The sequence below is a fragment of the Aythya fuligula genome, chromosome Z (genome assembly GCF_009819795.1).
Source record: "Aythya fuligula isolate bAytFul2 chromosome Z, bAytFul2.pri, whole genome shotgun sequence".
NCBI classification, from domain to species: Eukaryota; Metazoa; Chordata; class Aves; order Anseriformes; family Anatidae; genus Aythya; species Aythya fuligula.
The window spans coordinates 56934726-56956799 of NC_045593.1; the positions used below are offsets into that span (position 1 = coordinate 56934726).

The window sequence follows — 22074 nt, forward strand, 5'->3', positions numbered from 1 at the left end:
TCCCAAAAGCTCCCACTGAGTTCCTAAATCAGAACTTCACAACCAGACAACATACTATGAATAAGTCACTTGTGACTCTGAGCAGCAGCATCTCCTTGTTCCTGCTTAGCTGTGATCAACTTTGCAATAGAGAAGATAATGAATAGTACATGTACATTGCCTCAGACTCTAACTGAATATAGGCAAATTAATCTCAGTATCTTCATAGAGAAGAAAAAAAAAAATGGTATGCATTGTGGAAAGGTTGCTAAATCTAACATCAGGTTTAGGTTTCTTTGACCAAAGTGCTAGAGCAGTACTGATGTTCATCAAAGCTGAAATATTACCATAAAAATCTCATCCATAAAATTCCAGTAAGGAAGCCTAGGAATCAGTGCTTTGACCTCTCTCTCACTTCGATATGCATTAGGTCCTGGCAGAAACTACAGTCCCATTGTTCTGGTCATCAAAGACTTACATATGTAAGCATATCGTACAGATGGTACAAGGGCAATGGCAAGAAATCGTGACTTATACTTTTTCTGCAAGCAGTAGGTTAAAAAAAAAAAAAAAAAAAAGAGGGAGAGAGAGAAGTCCAAAACATACGTCTATTTGGAAATACAGACCACAGATATAAAACACAATCCTCTTGGCCTTGATCAAGTTACATATTGAGAAATCTCTGATCTGCACGACATCTAGCAACTGCAGACATACTTGTTCAGGAGAATCGTAGGGCAAAATCAAAGCACTGAATATATGACGGATTTGGTTATTTGTTCTTAAACATAAATATGCTTCTTGTAATGGAGGTTGTTATTAGGTGCACTCAAATTTTTAAATAGCAGAAGACTATGAATAACAACTCATCATTAGAAAAGTACTATTTTGCATAGTTTTTTTGCCCTTTTTCTTCAACTACTATTTCATGAAGACAATATAGCAGCAACCATGGGAAGTGCAATGATTCATTAATTGTGAGAAGAAGAATGATACAACAGTTCATTTTCTACACAGCATTCATAAAAACCACAGGTCACTATGCCTATTCACTTCTCATTGCTATATGCCATAGTATAATCCTTCTCACAAATTTTTGATCTACTTAACTGATCTGGCAGAACAATTTCAATGAAACTTTGTTTTCCAGTCAATAAAGCTAATTACTGTCAGAAATATAATAACTGTTGAACTTTTCAGAGGAAAAAAAAATAGAAAAAGTTGGCACTGATTAGGAGATTCCATCTTTAATTTTATGAGACAACCTAAGTAGATTCCAATTCCTACAAAAACTTTTAAGGAGGGCCTTAAACTCAAAAATATGTTGCAACAAATTATTTTAAAAATAAAAGCACTAATGAATGTTTTTGAACAATACTGCAGACACTTTTGCTCAGAAATGAATATGATATAGATATTTCTTTAAAAGTCTGTGTTGTTTTTTTTAATATTCCAAAATGTCAATCAAAACTGAGAAACACAAGAACAAGAATTAGAAAGAGAACTTAAGCATTTTCAGTGTGGAAAATAAGGCATCAGTTATGAGTACACATCACTGACAAACAATTATGTGATATTACTTATGAAAATATCTTACTCTTTATGTTTTTTCTTCTTGGTTTCACTGGATGAGTCATCAGCAGAATCTTCACTACTGGATGACTCCTGCAGATGAAGAAAAAAAATATACCATTAATGACAATGACAAGAACGAAATACTTCTAGTATTCAGTTCCCACATTCAAGTTGACATCATATTGTTCATCCCCCTGTCTTCATCCCCCAAAGGGACTAATATAGAAGACTAAGATAAGGACTGCTGTTGTTGTAGTATCTAACTATCTATGAATATATTGTGCCAGCAGAGCTCTACGGAACATCATGAAGAAAAGCCTTAAAAAATAACTATTGTGCCTACATAAAATAAAGCCATGGCTTCAGATGCTCCAAGTTCATCAATTTGATGGTTCTACCAAAAAAATAACAAAACCTCCTAACCTTTCAGAGCTCTCCCACCTTCTATAATCTTTCACATTTAAACTCCATTTTAAGAAAAATCTGAAAATGTGTTTGTTCTTCTCTCTACTCTCAGAAAAAGAAAAAAAAGAATCTTCTAAAAATTAGATTTTCAAAAAAAAATTCATAGGAACAAACTTTAGATCATACAGCTGTAAATTAATGTTTTATTGATGTGAGATTAAGTTAACAATGAGTTGCTAAACCAGACAAAAACAGACCTAGCCAAATAAGTGTGACCAGTATAATATTTCCAATGAAGGAGAAAAACCTGATTTGTAAGTACCATTTCACTGTCACTAGCCTCCTTAGAAGATATTCCTACTGCTCAAAGTCAAGTTTAGCCAATGGCTTAGGTATTAAAATATCTAGAATTCAGGTGTGGTTCTTAGAATACAAGAATTATTTTGTAGTAACTGTACAAAAATATGTAGTTTTATATTCCATACTGAGTTTTTGAAAAATATAGCAGCTACATTTCCACTGAAAAAATAGTTGAACAATTTTCTAGCATTTTTAATTATCTTTAAGAAATGCAATAAGCCAAAAATACAATACAAGGCAGTACAGTGTGGCTTGAAAATTTTGTCCATACATCACAGAATATCTACTGGAAAATACTCATAAATCTAGGCTGCTATAATTTTGGCATAACTCATCTGAAGACAAGTAACTAGAACTATTTTTACCTTTCCTTATAAAAAGGTCAGTTATTTGAACATTACTTTTACAGGCTAGGACTATAACACGCACTTACAGAATACAGCTTGGCTCAAAAAAAAATGTTGCCTATCATATAAGACAATAGAACAGGCATGTTTACATGGTAAATAAAACTAATGTATATTATTCACCTCTTCAGAAACACTGTCTGATGATACTGCCTTTTGCTGTTGCTGTTGCTTCTTGAGCACTGCTGATCTCTGTACAGCAAGTATACTTGGACTGGACTTCCAAAACTGAGTAGGAATTGACATAAGTCAGTTGAACATACTGAAACTCAAGATGATCATTATTACGACTAATCTCAATTTTATTAACATTATTTATACCACTACAAAATACTGCAGACACTAATAATATTGGATACCATTTTAAAGTAGTGAGATTTCCTGAAAACAGAAAATTATGTAAGAATTCTTGAGATAGTTCCTTCAGTAAGTTTAACAATAGTTGTGTAGGCATTGTTAATGTAAAACATTTATAAAGAAAATTTTTAAGCTGATCCAGATAAAACTGTTCAGACTATTTACCTGGTATGTTTTTGTTTCATATGGGAATAGTGAAATACACAAATAAAAATATAAAAGACAATCCATAACAGTCTTAGAGTTTTATACAATGATTATATTATTGCCTTTCGTATCTATAGTATTATATACGTATAGTACTATAATAACATAATACTACAAAACATAATGTATATATGTATATGTATATATATATGTATATGTGTGTATATATATATATATATATATATATATATATATATAGGTGCTTATCACCTAAACAAATCCATACAACAGAGGAGAGTGCAGGTAATTTTGGCCCACTTGATTTAGGAGGGCAAAACATCACTTTTTCCTAAACATAGCAAACTTTTTGATACAAAAAGCCATCTCTATGTAAGCTTTAATTTTTTGTATGACTATTTATTGATGCAAGGAAACTAAGTATTACTGGAACAATATAAAAATAGAATTTCAGAAACGGCAACATTTCATCTGACTTTGCCTTTGGTGAGGTTTAAGTAAGTTAGTGCTTCTGCATAACAAAATTTACGTAGGCATCTGATCCAAAATACCTACACAAGTGAGAATTTAAGAACATCAATTCAAGTACTTGTCATGAGAAACTGAGACCAGTATTTAAGACAGCTGCAGTACATGCAATTAATAACCAATTAAATTAAAATCTAAACATTTTTCATTTTAAATTAACATCTCTCTGAAACAAGAACAATGCTTTTTTCCCCACAAAGACTTCATTTGTATATTTTGTTTTACCTCAGTTCCATCAACTTTTGGTGGTTTAGCTTGTACTTGTTTCTTCTCTCTAGATGTGTCGGACTCCGATTCTGATTGACTGCCTGACTCTGAACCAGAGTCAGAGTCACTGCTCCCTGACTGGCTGCTACTTCCATCGCTACTGCTTCCAGAGCTTGAACCAGATCCAGAACCTGATGCTGACCCAGAATCATCATCTGATCGACTGCAATTACAAGACAGGGGGACATGACAAAGTGGATAAGGTACCTAAAAACAAGTTACTTTGACTTCACCTACAAACCAGCTATTACATTAGACCAGATACATGGGTAGCACACAAAAATACGGAGTTGCTTGAATAAGATGAGATGGATAAAGGTTAAAATAAATAAGAAACAAGAATTCAGAGTTTAATCAGATATTTTTTTCTGAAACCTAAAAAAGCAAGGATTAAAACAAGAATATTCTGATTAACATGCAGAGTCAAGTGAGAGAAATAAAGGTGATACCCATGTTTCTCACCTACTCACACTTTCCACCCCCACATCCAAAAAATGCTTGTTTAGATCTATCAATTTATATATAAATATATATATACACACACACACACACATATACACCTTTGAACGGTAAGTATACTTCACAGGTCTTTACCTGTCTAACTAAAATATAAAGAATTCTTGATTTTTTACAGATCAGCAGCCCCCCTTATTTATTTGTTTATTTAAAGGAGAACACATCTCTTTAAAACAAATGCTACAATCTTATTTTGTTAAAAATAAGAAAAGTACAATTCCCTTTGCGGACAAACCTGGATTTGTCACTGATTATAAGACTCAAAACTTAAAGTGCTGAAGCACTTTCTTTATTTTTGAGCCTCCAAATTATTCCACCTAATTTTTCCACCTGCAGTTTACACCAGATTTAACATACTTTGAAATCACAATATTTCAATATTTATTTTATGACCATTCCAAAACATAAAAACTTTTTTTTTTAACAACTTCATAAAGGTGCCAAGCTAAAACTTTAATCAGGTTAATATTACTGTATTTAAAGGATATCATGAGGAAAAATATTGTAATCATATCACCACAGAGAAAATTATTTCATTTTATGTACACATTAACTGCAAGCATTGGAAAAGCACTGTAATGACATTGCCAAAATCCAAAATGATTAAAGCCGGTATCACAATCTACCCCTACCTCTGTCAGCGCAATTTACCTGGCTGACAGTCAGCTGGGAATGGGTATACCTCAAACAGCCATCTGCACCTACCCGCTTTGAAACAAAAAGAAAGAAACAAACCATGGTGAAGCTTCCTGGTTCTGAAAAGGGGGTTGGATATGGAGAAATCCAATGCTTCTGGGCTTCCTCACACTTGTGGAGGAGAAAACTATGAAGCTACAAAGCTGCTTCCAAACTTCCCTTTTCTATCATAGAAAGTGGATTTCCAGGATGGTGCTTCAATTCTAACCTGACCTGCAAAATAAAGCAAGGCTGCCTCTACAGAAGATGACCAGAGTTTAAACTGTTTACCAGAAATTAAGGGCAGTCCGCCATGATTTACTGAAGAGAGTTTAAATAAAATAGTGTTCTTGTACACAAATATTATCTTACCTCTAATGCTGGTTAAATTACATTAAATTACAGTATTACAAGCATGCTATTTTATTACAAACTTCTGCAGCATTGTATCCTCGACCTGTTAGAGCAGGTCCAGAGGAGGGCCACAAGGATGATCAAAGGGCTGGAGCACCTCTCCTATGAAAAGATGCGGAGAGAGTTGGGGTTGTTCAGCCAGGAGAAGAGAAAGCTCTGGGGAGACCTTAGAGTGGCCTCCCAGTACCTAAAGGGTGTCCCTCAGGAATGCTGAGGAGGGACTCATTTGTCAGGGGGTGTAGTGACAGGACAAGGAGTAATGTTTATAAACTAAAAAGATAACAGGTTTGGATTAGATATCAAGAAGAAATTCTTCACTCGAAGGGTGGTGAGGCACTGGCACAGGTTGCCCAGAGAAGCTGTGGATGCCCCATCCCTGGAGGTGCTCAAGGCCAGGCTGGATGGGGCTTTGGGCAACCTGGTCTGGTGGGAGGTGTCCCTGCCCATGGCAGAGGGGTTGAAACTAGGTGGTCTTTAAGGTTCCTTCCAATCAAAACCATTCCATGATTCTATGATTGTAAAACAACAGTGTAGTGAGATGCTGTAAGTACACGTAACAAGAACTGCAGACATTAACACTAACTACAAATGAAGAGAAAAAGAAGAAAATAGAGAAAACAGAAACGTTGAGAGACAAGTAAATACCAGACAGACAAGTACATGACAAAAAGCCAACAAAAATGTGCAAATTCTAGATAGTCTTGGAAGAGAGGAAGGAAATCAAATACCTCAATGCAGGACAAAGCTTGCTCACAATTTTCACATGGAGAGCAATAGTAAGGCAGATTATCCTATTTAAGAAAGATGCAAAACACTGTGCCACACGGATGACAATCAAGTCAGCTTTCCAAAGAGTGGTAAAATATATCATACAAAGTAACAAAGTTCTAGCCACAGGTTCGAAAGCACATAGAGCCAAAGGCAATCAAAATAATGTACCTCTATTCTAAGGTTCCATGGAGGAATTTTTTTCTAGAATAAGCCATCTAAGGCCAAACAACTTGCCAACATTGTGAAAAATGTGTATTTCCACTACACGTTATAACAGTGGAGAGGTCAAAGGAAAAATGTATTTCCAGTTGATTTAGATAAGTAAGAAAAAATTATGTCAGTCAGATTCACAGCTGATGGGAAATTTTAAGTAATTTGATGTTCTCTGTGATAAGCACGTGGCAAGTTCAAAAACAAAGGGACTGTGAGAATAAAAAAAGTCTCACAGATACTGCTAGTTGCTCTGTAGTGAGATATTAAAAAAAAATCCAAATTGTTTCCTTATGAAAGGATCAACTAAATATCACTTAAGCTCTCTGTTAAGTTAAAAAAAAAAAAAAAAAACATCAACAGGTTCCAGAGTTGTCTAAGAACGAATTCCATTGAAGCTTATTAGCAGGACCGGCAGAGTAAGAGTTCTCTCATAAACCCTGCCTCTCACAATAAACTGATTTGATATTGACATGAGCAACGTAGTATGACTCAGTTGCAATAGTAACTACCTGATGAGTAAAAATCTTTAAGTCAATATTCAACCCATTTACTAATAATATATGACAGTAAGAGATTTACAGCTTGAAACAAAAGGATGGGTAGAAGAAGAAAGGAGGTTACAAGAAAGAAGAACAAATAATAAGGTTCGTAACAACTGATTTGGAGCTTTGCTAATGATACCTTGCACGAATGACAATGCAGGATCACCAGTGACTCATTGGTACATAGAACAGAGAAAAACAGTAATATAAGATAAAAGGCTGTAGCATTTTATTAAACACAGTGGAATAAAAATAAAAAAATTAAGACAATACAACAAGGAGATGGGAAAAGACAAAGTGACTACCAGCAAGTAATTTTAAATTACGGAAAAGATTGCAATTTGCTCTTTTAAAACTAGTAATGACTTGGTAAAGCATTTATCAAATCTTAAAATGGTATGGAAGTATTCATACACATTTTTTAAAAAGTTCTGGATTGACTAGTAAAAAGCACTATGGGAGTTCAAGTACATAAGACTAGGGTATAGTGTGCAGAGCTTCAGAGTTTACTTCAACTCTAGTCATCCAAATTAATGCAGATGTGTGAAAATACACTATAACAAAACCTCACGTGCACCATATATTCCCAGAGGTCGTGATGCAACTACCACACATTAAAAAAAAAAAAAAAAAAAAAAAAAAGGGTGAGATGAATAGATGTGCTTTTTTTTCTACCGATGTACAGAGAACTTAAACTGTTTACTAGCCACAGGACAAGTATAAATGGTAGGCTCTGAAGGCTATCAATAAACATTCATTTCATCTCATACTCTCACTGCAAAAGATTATCCATTTCAACCCTGAGCTTCAGTATAATTTTGACTTGGAGGTGCCTCTATGAACCTCTATGAAGACAGTACAATAACCCAAACCCATCAAGTTCTCTTTTGCAAAGGAGGTAGGGAATGGCGTAATACACGAGTAAGTTCTGCATTAAGTAGAATTGCATATGCAATGAAGATAAACCATGATGACACTACGCTGTCAAAATATAACTAGAAGCACACTGAGGCAGTGGCCTCCAAAGAAGTGCATACACAACCCAAGGGGTGCTCAAGACAATCCATGGGAAAACACAAAGAAAATGCTAGAACTCCTACTTCTTTTTCATCTAAAGAAAGAAAAAATATTTAAGTTTTACAAATATTTAATATATAGATTGCCACTGGTTCACTGACTTCACTAAGTCTGTATGTCAGAGGGTCACATACACTGGTGTCCTGAGGAAGAGTACGTGCTCCACGATACAGAGGGATGACAGAAGTGGCCTTCACTTTCATTTGCCTTCTGTGTATGCACGTAATGCAGTATACGTGCACCTGGTTAAGTGGATTTATGGATTATATTACACAGTTCTAACCAAACCAAGCCTTACAAAATGAAGAAGTGACTTAAGAGTTCCTGCAAAAGAATAATGGACTGATGATAGATAATACTGTAAGGACAAGTGAACAAGAAGAAAATGACAGAGACAACACTTCTTTAAGTCAATCACATTGCAAGGTAAAAAACAATGACAGTCTAATCAGATTTGACCAGAAGTTAGCCAAAAGGAAAAGACAAAATTATCAAGAAAACTATCTCAAATATGTATTTACGTCAACTATCATTAACAACAAACGTCACCACAAGTTTATAGAACGTCTTGAGATATTACCTAATGATATTGTGAAGCCATCACAATTAGCAAGATGTTTAAAAACTACTAGAGCAAAAAACTACCAGAACAAACCTCCGTGACTTTTTCAGTCATTTTTCAAGTGATGCAATACTTGAAAAGTGATGAGACATGCTTGCTAGAGAACCATGGGACAAAACCATGGAGGAAAGAGGGGCCAGGCTGGACGGGGCTTTGAACAGCCTGGTCTAGTGGGAGGTGTCCCCGTCCATGGCAGAGGTTTGGAACCAGGTGCTCTTTAAGGTCCCTTCCAACCCAAACCATTCTATGACTCTGTGATTCCATTCTCAACCCTGTACTTCACATAATTTCACTAAATCTCATGATAAACATTCAGAAGGCCTCTTTTAAGGTTCCTTGTTTAACAGTGAAATACTAAAAGCCACAGACTATTGGGTCATTTACTTCCTGCTGCTGTAAAAATTGCTGAAATAATGCACAGAAAGCAATATGGTGACAAACTAACACGCATTCCTTTGTCAGTAGATACTGCTGAAAGATGCATAGAAAATAATCATGAAGATTTGAAGACACAAACACTGGAATGAATTATACAGAGTGCAAGTTTGCTAGATGTCTGGATGAAAGTATAGATGTTTCTAACATCTCATCTCATGGATTCTGTTTCAGTGATGAAATACATTAACTACTTTTTTTGAGAACTACTAACGGAAGGATGTACCACAGAAGACGTGTTCTCAAAAGTAAATGAACTCCTTAATAAAAATAATGGAAAAACTGTGCTAATGTAACCACTGACGGAGTGGCTGCTTTGACTGGAATAAAACAAGGATTTGGTATAAGGGTTATAGAGATAGTATCATACATGAAAATCATCCCCTTTATCAACTACAGGCAAGCCATCACAACAAAGAATTTGGAGCTAGAACTGCACAAAGTGCTGAAGGATGCCATTAATGTGGTTAATTCAATGAAAACAAGACATTACAACACTTTGTAATGAGGTGGGAACTGACCATAAAAAATCTTTTGCATCACAGAAAGCTTCACTAGCTGATGGGAAAGTGCTTAAGTGTGATGAATTTAGGCTAGTTTGTTTGTTGCATAATGAGCGGTCACCAGTACTATGCTAACAAGCAAAATCTTTGAAGAATGTAACACTTGTGTATCCCTTCAGGGTAAAGGTGAAATTCTAACAGTAAGTGAAAAAGCAGCTGCTTTTTGAAAGGAATTGATGCTATAGAGAGCATTTTGAATACAAACGTCTCAAAATGTTTCCATTATTATGTGATGATATAGTGGGGTGCATTAGAAAGGCTGTTGCCAGCAGTTTGAGAGACGTAATCCTCCCACTCTACTCAGCCCTGGTGAGGCCACATCTGGAGTCCGTCGAGTTCTGAGCTCCCCAGTACAAGACAGACATGGAGCTGCTGGAGACAGTCCAGTGGAGGACTCTAACGATGATTAGGAGACCAGAGCATCTCTCTTACAAGGAAAGGCTGAGAGCTGGGCCTCTTCAGCCTGGAGAAGAGAAGGCTGAGAGGCGACACAATCTAAAAAGAAAATATGTTTACTTTCTGTAAAACATCAAAAGTTAACAAGTAACAACTGAGAAGCATTTCACTCTCTTTGCTTTTAAATTTGACTTTAAATTTGATGCTACATTAAAAAAAAAAAAAAAAAAAAAACTGTATGACAGCCAGTTTAATTGCACTAAAGAAACAGGACCTAGGTTCTATAATAAGGATGTTAAAATATAAGTTCTGACAGATAGTAGCTGTCAGGTACTCATAACACCTTTGTCACCTTCCTTTCCACATTTGTGGGCTTCTTTAATTTTCCCTGCATTTCTTGTGGCATGGTCTACTACCAATTCCTTCTAACTAAAGAGCGTGAAATATTATCTGATGTAGTCTAAGCAGTGTCCATAATTTTTCTAATTTTTTCTCACAATCAGTAATGCTCATTAGTGCAAAGTAGCACTGCTGACCTCCACAAAATTCATCACCTGAACTGACACCATTAACTACTGAGATTCTGGTATCAAATCCCTAGGAATAGGACACAAGGATCATTAACACATTAACACTGAAATATTTCCTCAACTCAGAATACTGTTATAATTACCTGTTACCTAATGCTGTTATGCAAATAATATCTCAAACAGCAGCTCTGGTTTTCTGCTCATCAGCACTCCCCTTGCTTGAAAAGAAACACAAGTGCCCTCTCTCTCGCCCCCTTTTCTTCCTGTACAGCCCAGGGTCATTGCCTTTGCTTAATATGCTTTTATTGGAAACAGTTCAGCAAAAGGCAAAAGACAACGCCATACTCACCATGCTGTAGACACCTGAAGTAGCATAAAAGAAGGGTTTGGGTACAACACAACCAGCTTTTTGCATGTGCACCTGTATCCTTTTTTTCCCCTCTTCCAAAAAATCCTAAATGAAACTAGAAAATAGGAGGAAATCTCTGCTATCTTGCACCTAGCGTAAATTAGAACACTAATGACTTTTCCTTACCCTTTCTGAATATGGTCAAGACAGAGACTGTGCTGGACAATCCAGAGTCATAGCCTGCTTTCTTCTTTCAACTCTTTCCACAGAAAAATCATCCATACCTTACACATAATCAGTGAAAGAGGCAGCATACAAGGGTTCGCTCTCAGTTGACTTTCTTCTGGGTTTGTCAGTTTACCCTAACCCACTCTACATGCTACTTCCCTTTGCTCTGGTCTTGCACTGCTGACCTCCTAACCTACTCTATCCTGTGGTCTAACTTGTTTTTTTTTTCCTACCTTCTTTACTCAGGAAGGCGCTTCCAAGCTACAAACATCAACAGAAATTAAAAACACTATCAAGACTAGAATATAATATGCTCATGGAAAATAACAGGGTTAGGCAACAGAAGCTACAGAACAGAGGTTCTGTTAATGTAATCTCTAAAGACAATATTCATTAACTTTAACTGCAGAAGAGCATTTGTGCTCTTCCAGGCACTTAGCTCCGCTACTTAAAACCGAATTCCTGCTTTTGTAAATCTCTTTTTTAAATTTAAGAGTCTTCTACCCCTTGCTCCAAGCAAATTATAGGTATTACTTGATGATAGATGAGTAGGGGCAACAGTAAAATGAAAACAGCATCATGTGATAAAAGGTATTCCTTAGTAAGAAATCATTCATTACATACACTGTACTTTGTTCTACTGAAAAAAAAAAATAATAAACAAAGACAGCAATACACAGGGTTGCACAAAACAGTTACTGGAGCATCACAGGAATATGAAATAGAAGCAGGTGTGATAAATAAAGCAATAATGGCGTTCTTTTTGGTATTGCTTGAGTGAGACTCCTTCTCTACTATGCAAACAAATCACAGCAATGACGACAAAGTGAACACATAGCAATAACCTGCAGTAGCAATTGTATACATTAAAAATGGACAGTGTATTCTCACGATAGAATTTCTGTGTGAAAAAGTATAGTTTCATGCATGCTGACAAAATGAGGTCAAGTTTATAAAGTGTACTTTTCAAAGTATATAGTCAAGAAGCCTCTCTCACCCCTCGTCCTTGAGTCAACTAACTGCATTTGTATAGTATCAATGTCATATCTGATTTGGTGTGGAAGTCTGACACTGTGACATTTTTGTTTGTTTCTAAAAACACTAAACAAGCAAACAACAAACAAATGAACGAAAACAAAACACACTGTCTCTAGGTACATCCAATATATTTAAGCAAAAATGCATCCCTAAATGCAGTTATTTATTTTCAAACTACTTTGCAAGAAAAAACAACACAGCTTACTCAAAGTACAAGACTGAGTAACTTTTGCACGTGTTTTTTACCGGCTAATTTTTCAACCACCCCATAAATATCTGTGAAATGAAACTAGAGAACGCTTTGGAGAGATAACAGGCCTAAAAAGACAAATCGTTAACACCAAAACAGAATAAAACCAAGTATTGCGTCACAGAGTCATTAGATCTTTTCAATACCCTTACATTTAGCTTCAGTAGCTTACCCCTTAAAACAAGGTCCATCTGATATGAATGCAGAGTGAGAAACAAAGACTGCTAATTCACAAACAGCACTTGGAAGCCCTGTGATGAAAAGCAACACAAATTATGCTGCAAAAGAACTATCTGAGCATTCAGACCTCTGTGTGAGGGCTAGGTTAACAATGGACCCAAGAGACAACAATTTATCACTGCTGATTTAGAGTGCACTCATTAGGTTAAGCTTCCTTAAGAGAGTCTTCTGTTTTAAAAACATCAGGAAACAGAGTATCAATTTAAGCAAAATAAAAGTTCAGTGAATTCAGTGAATTCATTGAAAAAGTTCAGTGAATTTCTGCAGGGTCTACCAAAAACATGTGAGATGATGGTGGACAATTATTTTTTTTATTTACATAAACCAGAAGTTGAAGGAAGACAAGCAATTAGATATAAAAAGCCCAATCAGAATGAGCAAAAGTAATGTTAAATGCCAAAGTTTTAAAACTTAAAGTTCACATTTAAGTTTCTTCAGGGAAATGTTATCTAAGAGATTTAAAAAAATAAAACAAAACAACAACCACAAAACCACTTGTACTCAATTTGATTTAGATGCATAAAGAAGAATTACCTTATTCATCAATACCAGTAGAAAGCAAAAGGGACAATAAGTACAAGGTTCAGTCAATCAAACATTATTTCCTGTCCCCAGCCACTAGGAAGCCCGAACTCAACTGTATTTCCTGACAAATGCCAACAACTCAAAGGATAATAAAAGATACGTTTTATTTGTACATAGTCCCATAGCCTCTCTCATGCCACTACTATAAACTTTCCCCAAAGTAAAGGTATCAAAATTGTATTCTCCATCCACCAACTTTCACCTCCGTGAACCACATCACAAGCCTTTCTCTTAGAGCCACAAGTCAGAAATATTAAGAGCACAAAGGATTTCTGGGAATGCCTCACAGGCAGGAGGAGCTATCAGTGGTTCTCCAGGCCAGTTAGGTTAGACAATGACTGCGACATAGTAAGCTCTGCAGGGGTCTTAATGTCAACTCTACACCACATACACAGTGAAAGCTGTACTGTGAATTTAGAATTTCTTCTTTAAACTGGAAAGGTTTCCAGAAAAAAGAAAAAAAAAAAAAACACTTTGTATTTGATATATATTCTGTCTGAACTTTTTAAGATAAGCAAAAAAAAAAAAAAAAAAAAAAGGTGTTTAACTTAGATTGGGATACCTTATCATGCTTTAGTATGCTTTATTCCACAAAAGATAATTCTTGATAGAATGGCAACTTACTAATCAAAGAGCATATTACTGGTAATAGAAGAGAAGCACTTACTGCTTGCCCTTCACAATTAATTCTACAAATAGTTTGCTTATCATTCGAGAATTTTTGTTGATCTCAGAATTTTCCTGCACTAAAGTATATCTTTACATGCAGTTACAAACTCTGTCTTGCTATACACACACATTTTCCTTAATACTACCTATTAAACTTCTACAGAAAGGGAAAGGAGCAAGAGGGGGAAAAATCTCTCCAAACACATCTGAGGACTATCTGTTTAACTCCAACTTATATTTCTTAAAAGTAAGAATCTGGAACAGTGGTTTTTAAGGTATGAATTTATACAGCAATCTGAAACCTGTTGACAAAGTCTTTAGTCTTTACTTACAGATCTTTTGTGGTCCACAAACTACTACATGCATGAAACTAATTAAACCAACAGAAATCCCTATCTCCTGTTAACATAAGCTTTCAAATGTGTAAAGAACGGTAAAATTCTTTGGTGTAAGCAGCTGGTTACTGGACTGCACACCAGCCAGCCACCTTCCAGATAAGCTGCCCTGAGCACATCACTTTCAGCCTACAAAGAAGTAAGGTCTGCCCAAGTCCTCCATACCTTGTTCTACAGGAAACATAGGAAGAGCAAAGAGACGGGAAATCAGATTACTATTCAATTAACACCGATGTTTCACTTTCGCAGTCCCTGTTCTACCTGGAGCTTGTCTTGCTGTTCAGGTATAACTGCCCTTCCTTGCTGATTAAGCTTTCTTATTACTGGGTAACTAGTATGCATTTACTTGTATTCAAGTTTGCAATGAGAATGCTTTCAAGAACACTACACAAAAAAATGCATTGCCTAACTTTAAGACTCAGCTTCTCAGAGAATTGCCATTAAGTTTTTACATCTAAACTCACCTGCTAACTGAATGAACAGTACCTGTAGTATTTTACCTTGAGCTACTTAAAATATTCCATAGTAGCGATTTCAAGTGAAGAAGAAGCTGGAGAGTAGACTCTACTGTGATTATCACACAGAAATCAGAACATCAAGCAATAAGATTAAACGATAGTGTTTATCTTAGTCTCAACCTCGATCACATGTGGTACTAGAACTGAAACTGATTTATAGCTTCACAGGTTGCTAACGTAGGCAAGGAAAATCCAAACAGTGCCCAACTTATTCAACCATGAAAACACGAGAGATGCACTTTGCCACCTGTAGCAAAACAGAAATTCAGGCTCAGTACCTACGACAACGGAAAGTGTTCTGCTCATCTGCCAGATGAATATACACAGCAGTGGGAAGGAGAATAGCAAATCAGCCGTTTCTTTCACCCGCTTCAGAAATGCATCCTCTTTACTGCCAGTCGCATGGAGCAGAAGACAGCTACCATTCCTTACCACGATGCTGGCAACGTATGAAATACATGTATAAGGTTTATGGCTGGTCCTTTCTCCAGCACTCCTAATACTGACAGTTCTACAGGCTTTCCACACTTTCTGCAAATCCAGGTATTTCCTTAAAACAGTATCAAGCCAAATCCATGAGGCCTGTGTGTCTTTGTTAATAGTCTGGATCCAGTGCAGTTCTTAACTTTGCAAAGCAGTGCTGGCGGCTCCCACAGATCAGGCTGTATTTCAGTGACCAGGGTTGTCACACCAGAATGACAGCTACGCAAGTTTACAGGAGACATCAAAGAGGGGAAAATGGACTTTACAAGTATAGTATGTATCATATTTGTAAACTGAAACAACTTTTAAACATTTGTTAGTTATCACCAATGCTACTGCTTGGATTATCACTATATTCACCTCCACATCTTCCCTTCTACCTATTCTTGAAACTTTGATCTTTGCAGTTTCTTCACAGAAGCAACTCTCAATTGCTTTCTCATTTTGCTTCTCTCCCTAGTTTAGTTAAGGAAAACGCACTAAGCCCTGTACTATTTTACCACTGATCTTCCATTCTGTAGAATTCACACTTCCAGATTTAAAAGTTAAAGACAGCAACACTTCCCTGATTACAGATGGGCATTTGTTTGCAGTAGGTTGCAGTTGACTTAGGCATTTTCCTTTCTATTACAAAAATAAAAATATTTAGAACTCTGGAAAGTTATGAAGATGACAAAAAGAAAACAACACACACACACAAAAAAAGACTAAACAACAGCGGGAAGTCAGCTTAAGCTATCCCATAAGTGGCAAACTCCTTTTGCAATAATTATTTTAATAATGGAAATAGGGAAGAAAAAAAGGGCTCCATCACTTAAAATTGAAAGTTTTCATCTTTCATTTACAAAAACAAGAGTTTCCTGATGATACATAGCAAACGTGATTAGGCTTTCCAATACATGCCCATGAAACAGGCTGCAGTATTAATAATTGATACAAGTCTAGCAACAACAACAAAAAAAGTTTTCACAAAAAAAAAAATTCCATTTTTAAAGATGGATTCAGTAGCAACTTTAACTTGAAAAACTAAGTCTTGTAACGACCAGGTTTCAAGTACCAGGAATGTTCCTGATATTTACTTGCAACAAAGTTGCTGGAAGGTTTTTATGACTGTTACTTGTTTTAGTCTTATGAATTGCTACAGATTTTAAATAGCCTTGGTATTTATAGGCAAAGTTTAATATAAAGTAGTTTTCCTACTTATCCTTGGCAAGGTGGCCTGCCTGCTTCATATAGTAAACAAATTACACAAAAATTCATCAGAGTCGTCTCCGATAAATTAATGTTTGAGGTCTTAGAGCTCAGAAGACCAACCTTGCTCACACCATCTTTTTTGTTTGTGTTCCCCTTCTCATCTGACAAGGCTCGTTTTATTTTATTCTTCAAAGTAACCAGCATTATTTTGCCACATACTAGAAGAAACTACAAATTAATCCACTAACTAGAACAGTATCATCTTTACTAGAAGCACAAATCTTCAAGAACTACGTATTAAAGAGTACAAATTATTCACAGCATAGAAAGGCTATCATCTTTCTAGAACATTACTTCATGCAACAGAAAGCTTGAAACAAAAATACCCAGAAGTTATTGATGTTTGTCTAGTTTTACAGATCATAGGTGTCTGCTGAATGTCACCTGAACACTCCTCTCTTCCCTTGCTTTCCACTCCACCACTCACTGTGGTGTGTGCAAGCTTAATGGCCAGCCAGTGCTGACAGTGGGCAATTACCTCCTTCTTGCATTCCTTCACCTGAAGCAATAATTCAGATTTCTGTCTCCTACCTGAATGGATGTTTCCATAATGTCCACAGAACTCAGTTTTCTTTATGACCTTTGACTTATGGAATCAACTAACAGGCTGTGATCAGAAAGAGGGGCAGAATCACAAATGGCGAGGCTAACAGCAAGGTCACAACCATCTTGCAGAAGAGAAGTCTAAAAACACTTTTTATTATCAAGTTTGCCTTGTTGTCTTAAAACTCCAGCGTTTACCACATTTCCAGTTTTAGAAATCTGAACTTCTTAGTGCAGGAGACTCTTGTTAAACTTTACATTGTTCTAGTAAGAGAACTTTTAATTCCACCCCTACAAACTGTCTGCCATCCTGCACAGTGACAGGGAAGTTCTAACTAGGGTATTCCAACCAAGTGAACATTCCACACATGCTAGAGGACTACTATTCAGTATCACTCCGTATTAGAAGCCTGGCTTTTTTGATTGTTTGTGTGTGTTTGTTTTTTCCAGATTAAAAAAACAGCTGGAAAATTGGACTTCCACTTTGGAAAACAAATACATAGTCCACATTTTCTGTAGTTACACTTTGACAACACCATGGAAAAGGAAGCCTCAGGAAGTAATACATCTCAAAAGCTAAAATAACAGCTTACTACTCCTGCTTTAGAGACAGTCTAGCTAAAGTTTTATGCAACACAGATTATGTATATGCTCCTTGCACTTTCACAGACTCCAGCTTTACTTTATCTGTCCAATCCTGTTTCAGCTTTTGACACTTTAAACATTTTGTTCCCTTAAAAGCATAAGGCTGTTCTGTTGGATGCTGACGCTGCTTTTTTTTTCTACTTAAGTTTTATTGTATAAGTTATCAGCATAATCATTACAATTAGTAGTTGCAGCAACGTGAACATAACATGCAGATTAAGTGTGGCCAGTCCTCCTAAGTCTGGTCTGCTTGCTAACCAGGAAGCTTTGGCACAAAGTTCAAATGTAAATCAGTTTTAGTAAACAAAATACACGAGAGTACACATCCAAGAATAACTGAAAGGAGTGCTTACCTTGACTCTCCACTGCTGTTTCTTACACTTTCTTCATCACTGTGCCCATTCATTGTAAATATTAAGAAGTTTAAAAGATAAATAAAAGTCCACTCAGGTTACAAGGTGGATGTCAAGAATCCACTTCCTGGTACTGTACGTTTTCCGGGTGATATGTATGGTCTACTGTTCTCTGCAAATAGTCGAGATTTTTTTCCCCAAATACCTAAAATGGTAAAGAAAAATATTAACAAAATTTGAAATGAGGTTTTCAACTGAAAAAAATATCAAAAACAACTTGCTGTGCCATGCTAATACTGAAAGGGAGCATCTATCACATTTGATATTATATCTTTTTAACCGAAAAATAGCTTTTTGTGTTACTCATTCCTAGTTGTTTATCACCATTTCTCATCTGAAAATAAAATCTTTCCTGATGTCTATGAAAATTAGAAATGATTCTTCTCAACAGGTCTTTTTGTCAGCTGCACTTAATTAAAAAAAATACAGAAAGAACCAAGATACACAAAATGCACAAAAGGAAAGACCTGTCTCTTTTTTTGCCCAACTGCAGTCAGATCCCAGCATACAGGCCCTTATGTGCCTTTATGTAACTTCTCATTGACATTACTATAAAGATGACAGCTCTGCTGAACCACCAGCTGCAGAGCATGAAATGTTATGGAAATGAACCTCTCTTCAGCATTGTAGGGCAAGAAGAATGGTTTACTGTTGTGTCTGCACCACACCTTGTGGCATAACTTTTGCCATAGTTCTGACTTCAGGAAAAACTCTATGTAAATTGTTGTGGAAAGCTGCCTCCCTAAACATACAGGTAAAGAATAGAGACGTTAAACGATCTGCTGAGATCTGATCAGTAAGATGCATTTAGTGCAGGCAACAACCGCAGTGGAAGCACTTCCAGATACACACACACACACACACGTTTACATCCAGCGGGGGGGAAGAGGCAGGAAGATAAATACTGCCCTGTTAAAAACAAAAAATAAAATATAAAAATAATAAAAAAGACTGAACTAAATCAAACCAGCCAGCTCCCACAGACGGCACATACGAGATCGCCTTAAATAATCCGATCGCTGCAGCATCAGAGGCACCCGGCGAAAGTTTAGGCTTCACGGTGCACCGGCTGCGCGCACACAACTGCCGGGGACCGCCAGATAAAGCGCAGCACCTCTCGGCTCCGGCGGCGTGGAAGCCACCAGGGGCTCGCCTGCGGGCTCCCTGCCCCGCGGCGCCCTCCTCGGCCTGCCCCAGCCCCACCTCGGGGCCCCGCTCACGGGGGCGAGGCGGGGAGGGAAGGAGGGAGAGTGGAGGGGGGGGGGGGGGGGGGGCGTTGGGGCAGCCTCGCTGCGGGCCGGGAAATTCCCCGGGCTCACGCAGCACCGCCGCAGCCACCCGGGGCCACCGAACAAAGGCGGTGACGGACCCAGAACGCTCGGGAAGGGGCCCGGGGACCCCCGCAGCGGCGCCGGGGCCCCGCTGCCGGCTGCTCCCGCAGGAGGCCTCGCTCCCCGCCGCCCGCGGGCCCGGCGCTGCCGGGAGGCGCCGCCAGCGGCTTCCCGCGGGGGCTCCGCCGCTCGCCGCGGGGCCGCCCCGCGCCCGGCTCCACCGGCGCTGCCCTCCCGGCCCCGGGGCCGGCGGCGCGGCCTGCGCGGGCGCCGCTGCCGGCGGCGGCGGCTGCCGGTCCCGGCGGCGTCTCCGAGGCCGCCGCCGCTGCCCTCCCCTCCACGCTTCCCCCGGCGCCCCCCATGGCCGCAGGAGCGCCAGGGCCGCGCTCCGCCGCCCGCCCGGCCGGCTCGGCACGGGCTCCCCCCGCAGGAACCTGCGAGCGCCGCTCGACCCCGAGCCGCCCGGCCCGGCCTGCCCGCTCCCTCGGCCGGCGGGAGGCAGCCCGCGGGCCCCGCGGCCGGCAGCCACCCGCTGCCCCCGCGCGACCCCGCTCCGGACACCGGGGGGGGGGGGGGGGCGGAGGAGCCATGGCGGGGCCGCTGCCTACCTGCGTGCAGCCGGCACGGCGCGGCCAGGCCAGGCCTCGCCACGGCCCGAGCCTGCGCTACGCCCCGCGGGGAGCTCGGCTCCGCGCCGCAGCCCTGGGTCCCAGCCGCTCCCGCGGCCGCGGCGGGGCCTGCGCCGCCGCCGCCGCTCCTCCCGCTGGCCGCCCTGGGCCGGCTGAACAATGGGGCCCGGCAGCGGGCAGGGAGGGGCGCGGGGAGAAGCGGGGCTGGGCGCCGCTCCGGCTCCGGCTCCGGCTCCGGCTCGGCTCCGGCTGCGGCTCGGCTCCGGCTGCGGCTCCGCTCCTCAGGTCCTGCCGACCACCGCCATCACGCCGCCGCTCCGCTCAGCCTCCCCCTCCCGCGGTCGGATGGAAACCCCGGGCGTGATGTCAGCCCTGCGCCCTGGGAGCGAGCGGGAGGAGGAGGAGGAGGAGGAGGAGGAGGAGGAGGAGGAGGAGCGGGAGGAAGGCGGGGAGGAGGAGCCCCGGCCGGGAGGGCCTGAGCACCGCCACCGGGGCCGCCGCAGCGCCTCCCCTCCTCGGACGGGGGACGGGGACGGGGCCGCCGCAGGGCGCGGGGCCCGGCCCGGAGGGACGCCATGGTTTTATTACTATTTTTTATTTTATTTTATTTTTTTTATTTTTGTGTTCGCGCCAGGTTTTTTTGCTGTGAAAGTCGCGGCCCGGGAGCCCCCGGGCGCGCTTCTCGCTCAGCCTGCGCAGTCACCGGCGGTGTCGGGGCGTCCTTGGGCAGGCTTGGCTGGAGGCAAGACCTCCCTCCCGCCCTGGCGCCCGCGGTCTCGTCGGGGAGCCGCTCGTGTTCCTTCATAAAAATAAACAAATAAATAAATAAATAATAACAAATAACAATCGTGGAAGTCCTGCGGGGTTCAGGGCAGGGGCGACGAAGGGCCGCCGGGCGGGCGCTGCGCCGCAGGCAGCAGCAGGGCTCCCTCCGAGGCCGGGCACCCGCTGGAATGAGGAAGCGGAGCGGCTCACCTCCCCTCCGCGCCTCGGCTACACGCCTTGCGCCTCCACGCCGCCACACCTCTGCGGGGCTGCTGCTGCTGCCGGTGCCAGAGCCGGGCATTTCTTCAACGCCCTGCAAAAGAAGTCAAGGTTAACACGAAAACACAGCTGGCCCATCAAGAGAGGGAAGACTAGAAAGAAAGATTCTGGCTGCCTGGTTGCAGTAGAGCAAGGTGGTTCCAGTAGCTGTCGAGCTAAGTCAAGCTTGAAGCGCTGTGTTGGCCAAGGGCCAACATCTGAGCCACAGTCAGTCAGCTGGAGACCTCTTGGGCCCATGGCTTACCTCATGGTTGCCCTTCAAGGGTGAGCAAAGCCACGCGCCTCTGTGCTTGCTGGAGGGTGGACTGCCAGTGCTCCTGCAGCCCCTTCAGCTGGATGGCTGTGGTTTCCTGGACCTGCTCCTTCAGCTCACCACATGGATTGTGCCACATGCACCAACTCTGAGAAGCAGCAAAGGCTAGATGAAGCATATCCACCAACCCGTCTTTCAAGCAGCTTAGGACAGTACACCAAAATCTCAGGGGCTAAAGGCAGAATACATACACATATATATATGCATATATATATACATGCATATACATGTATATACGTATATATATATATATATATATATTCATATATATATATATGTGTGTGTGTGTGTGTTTTTCACCCCTAGATCTGCATCTTAAAAGATGCACCAGGAACTGCCGGGTCAATAAA

The 22074-nt window shown here is 40.1% G+C and overlaps 1 protein-coding gene across 3 annotated transcripts in view; it reads right to left on the minus strand.

The window, feature by feature from the left end:
• Positions 1-20423, minus strand: part of CHD1 (chromodomain helicase DNA binding protein 1) — a 51509-nt gene extending 31086 nt beyond the window's left edge. For 2 of the 3 annotated variants that reach the window (XM_032205721.1, XM_032205720.1), the window contains exons 1-5: positions 20347-20422; positions 18348-18552; positions 4002-4206; positions 2850-2954; positions 1577-1644 (exon numbers count right to left, since the gene is read on the minus strand). In XM_032205721.1, coding sequence (XP_032061612.1) covers positions 1577-1644; positions 2850-2954; positions 4002-4206; positions 18348-18400 — 431 coding nt within the window. In that variant the 5' untranslated portion in view covers positions 18401-18552; positions 20347-20422. Of the gene's footprint in view, positions 1-1576; positions 1645-2849; positions 2955-4001; positions 4207-18347; positions 18553-20346 lie in introns of all 3 variants that reach the window. The other variant, XM_032205722.1, reaches the window with a different exon arrangement.
• Between the last annotated feature and the right edge of the window lie 1651 nt (positions 20424-22074).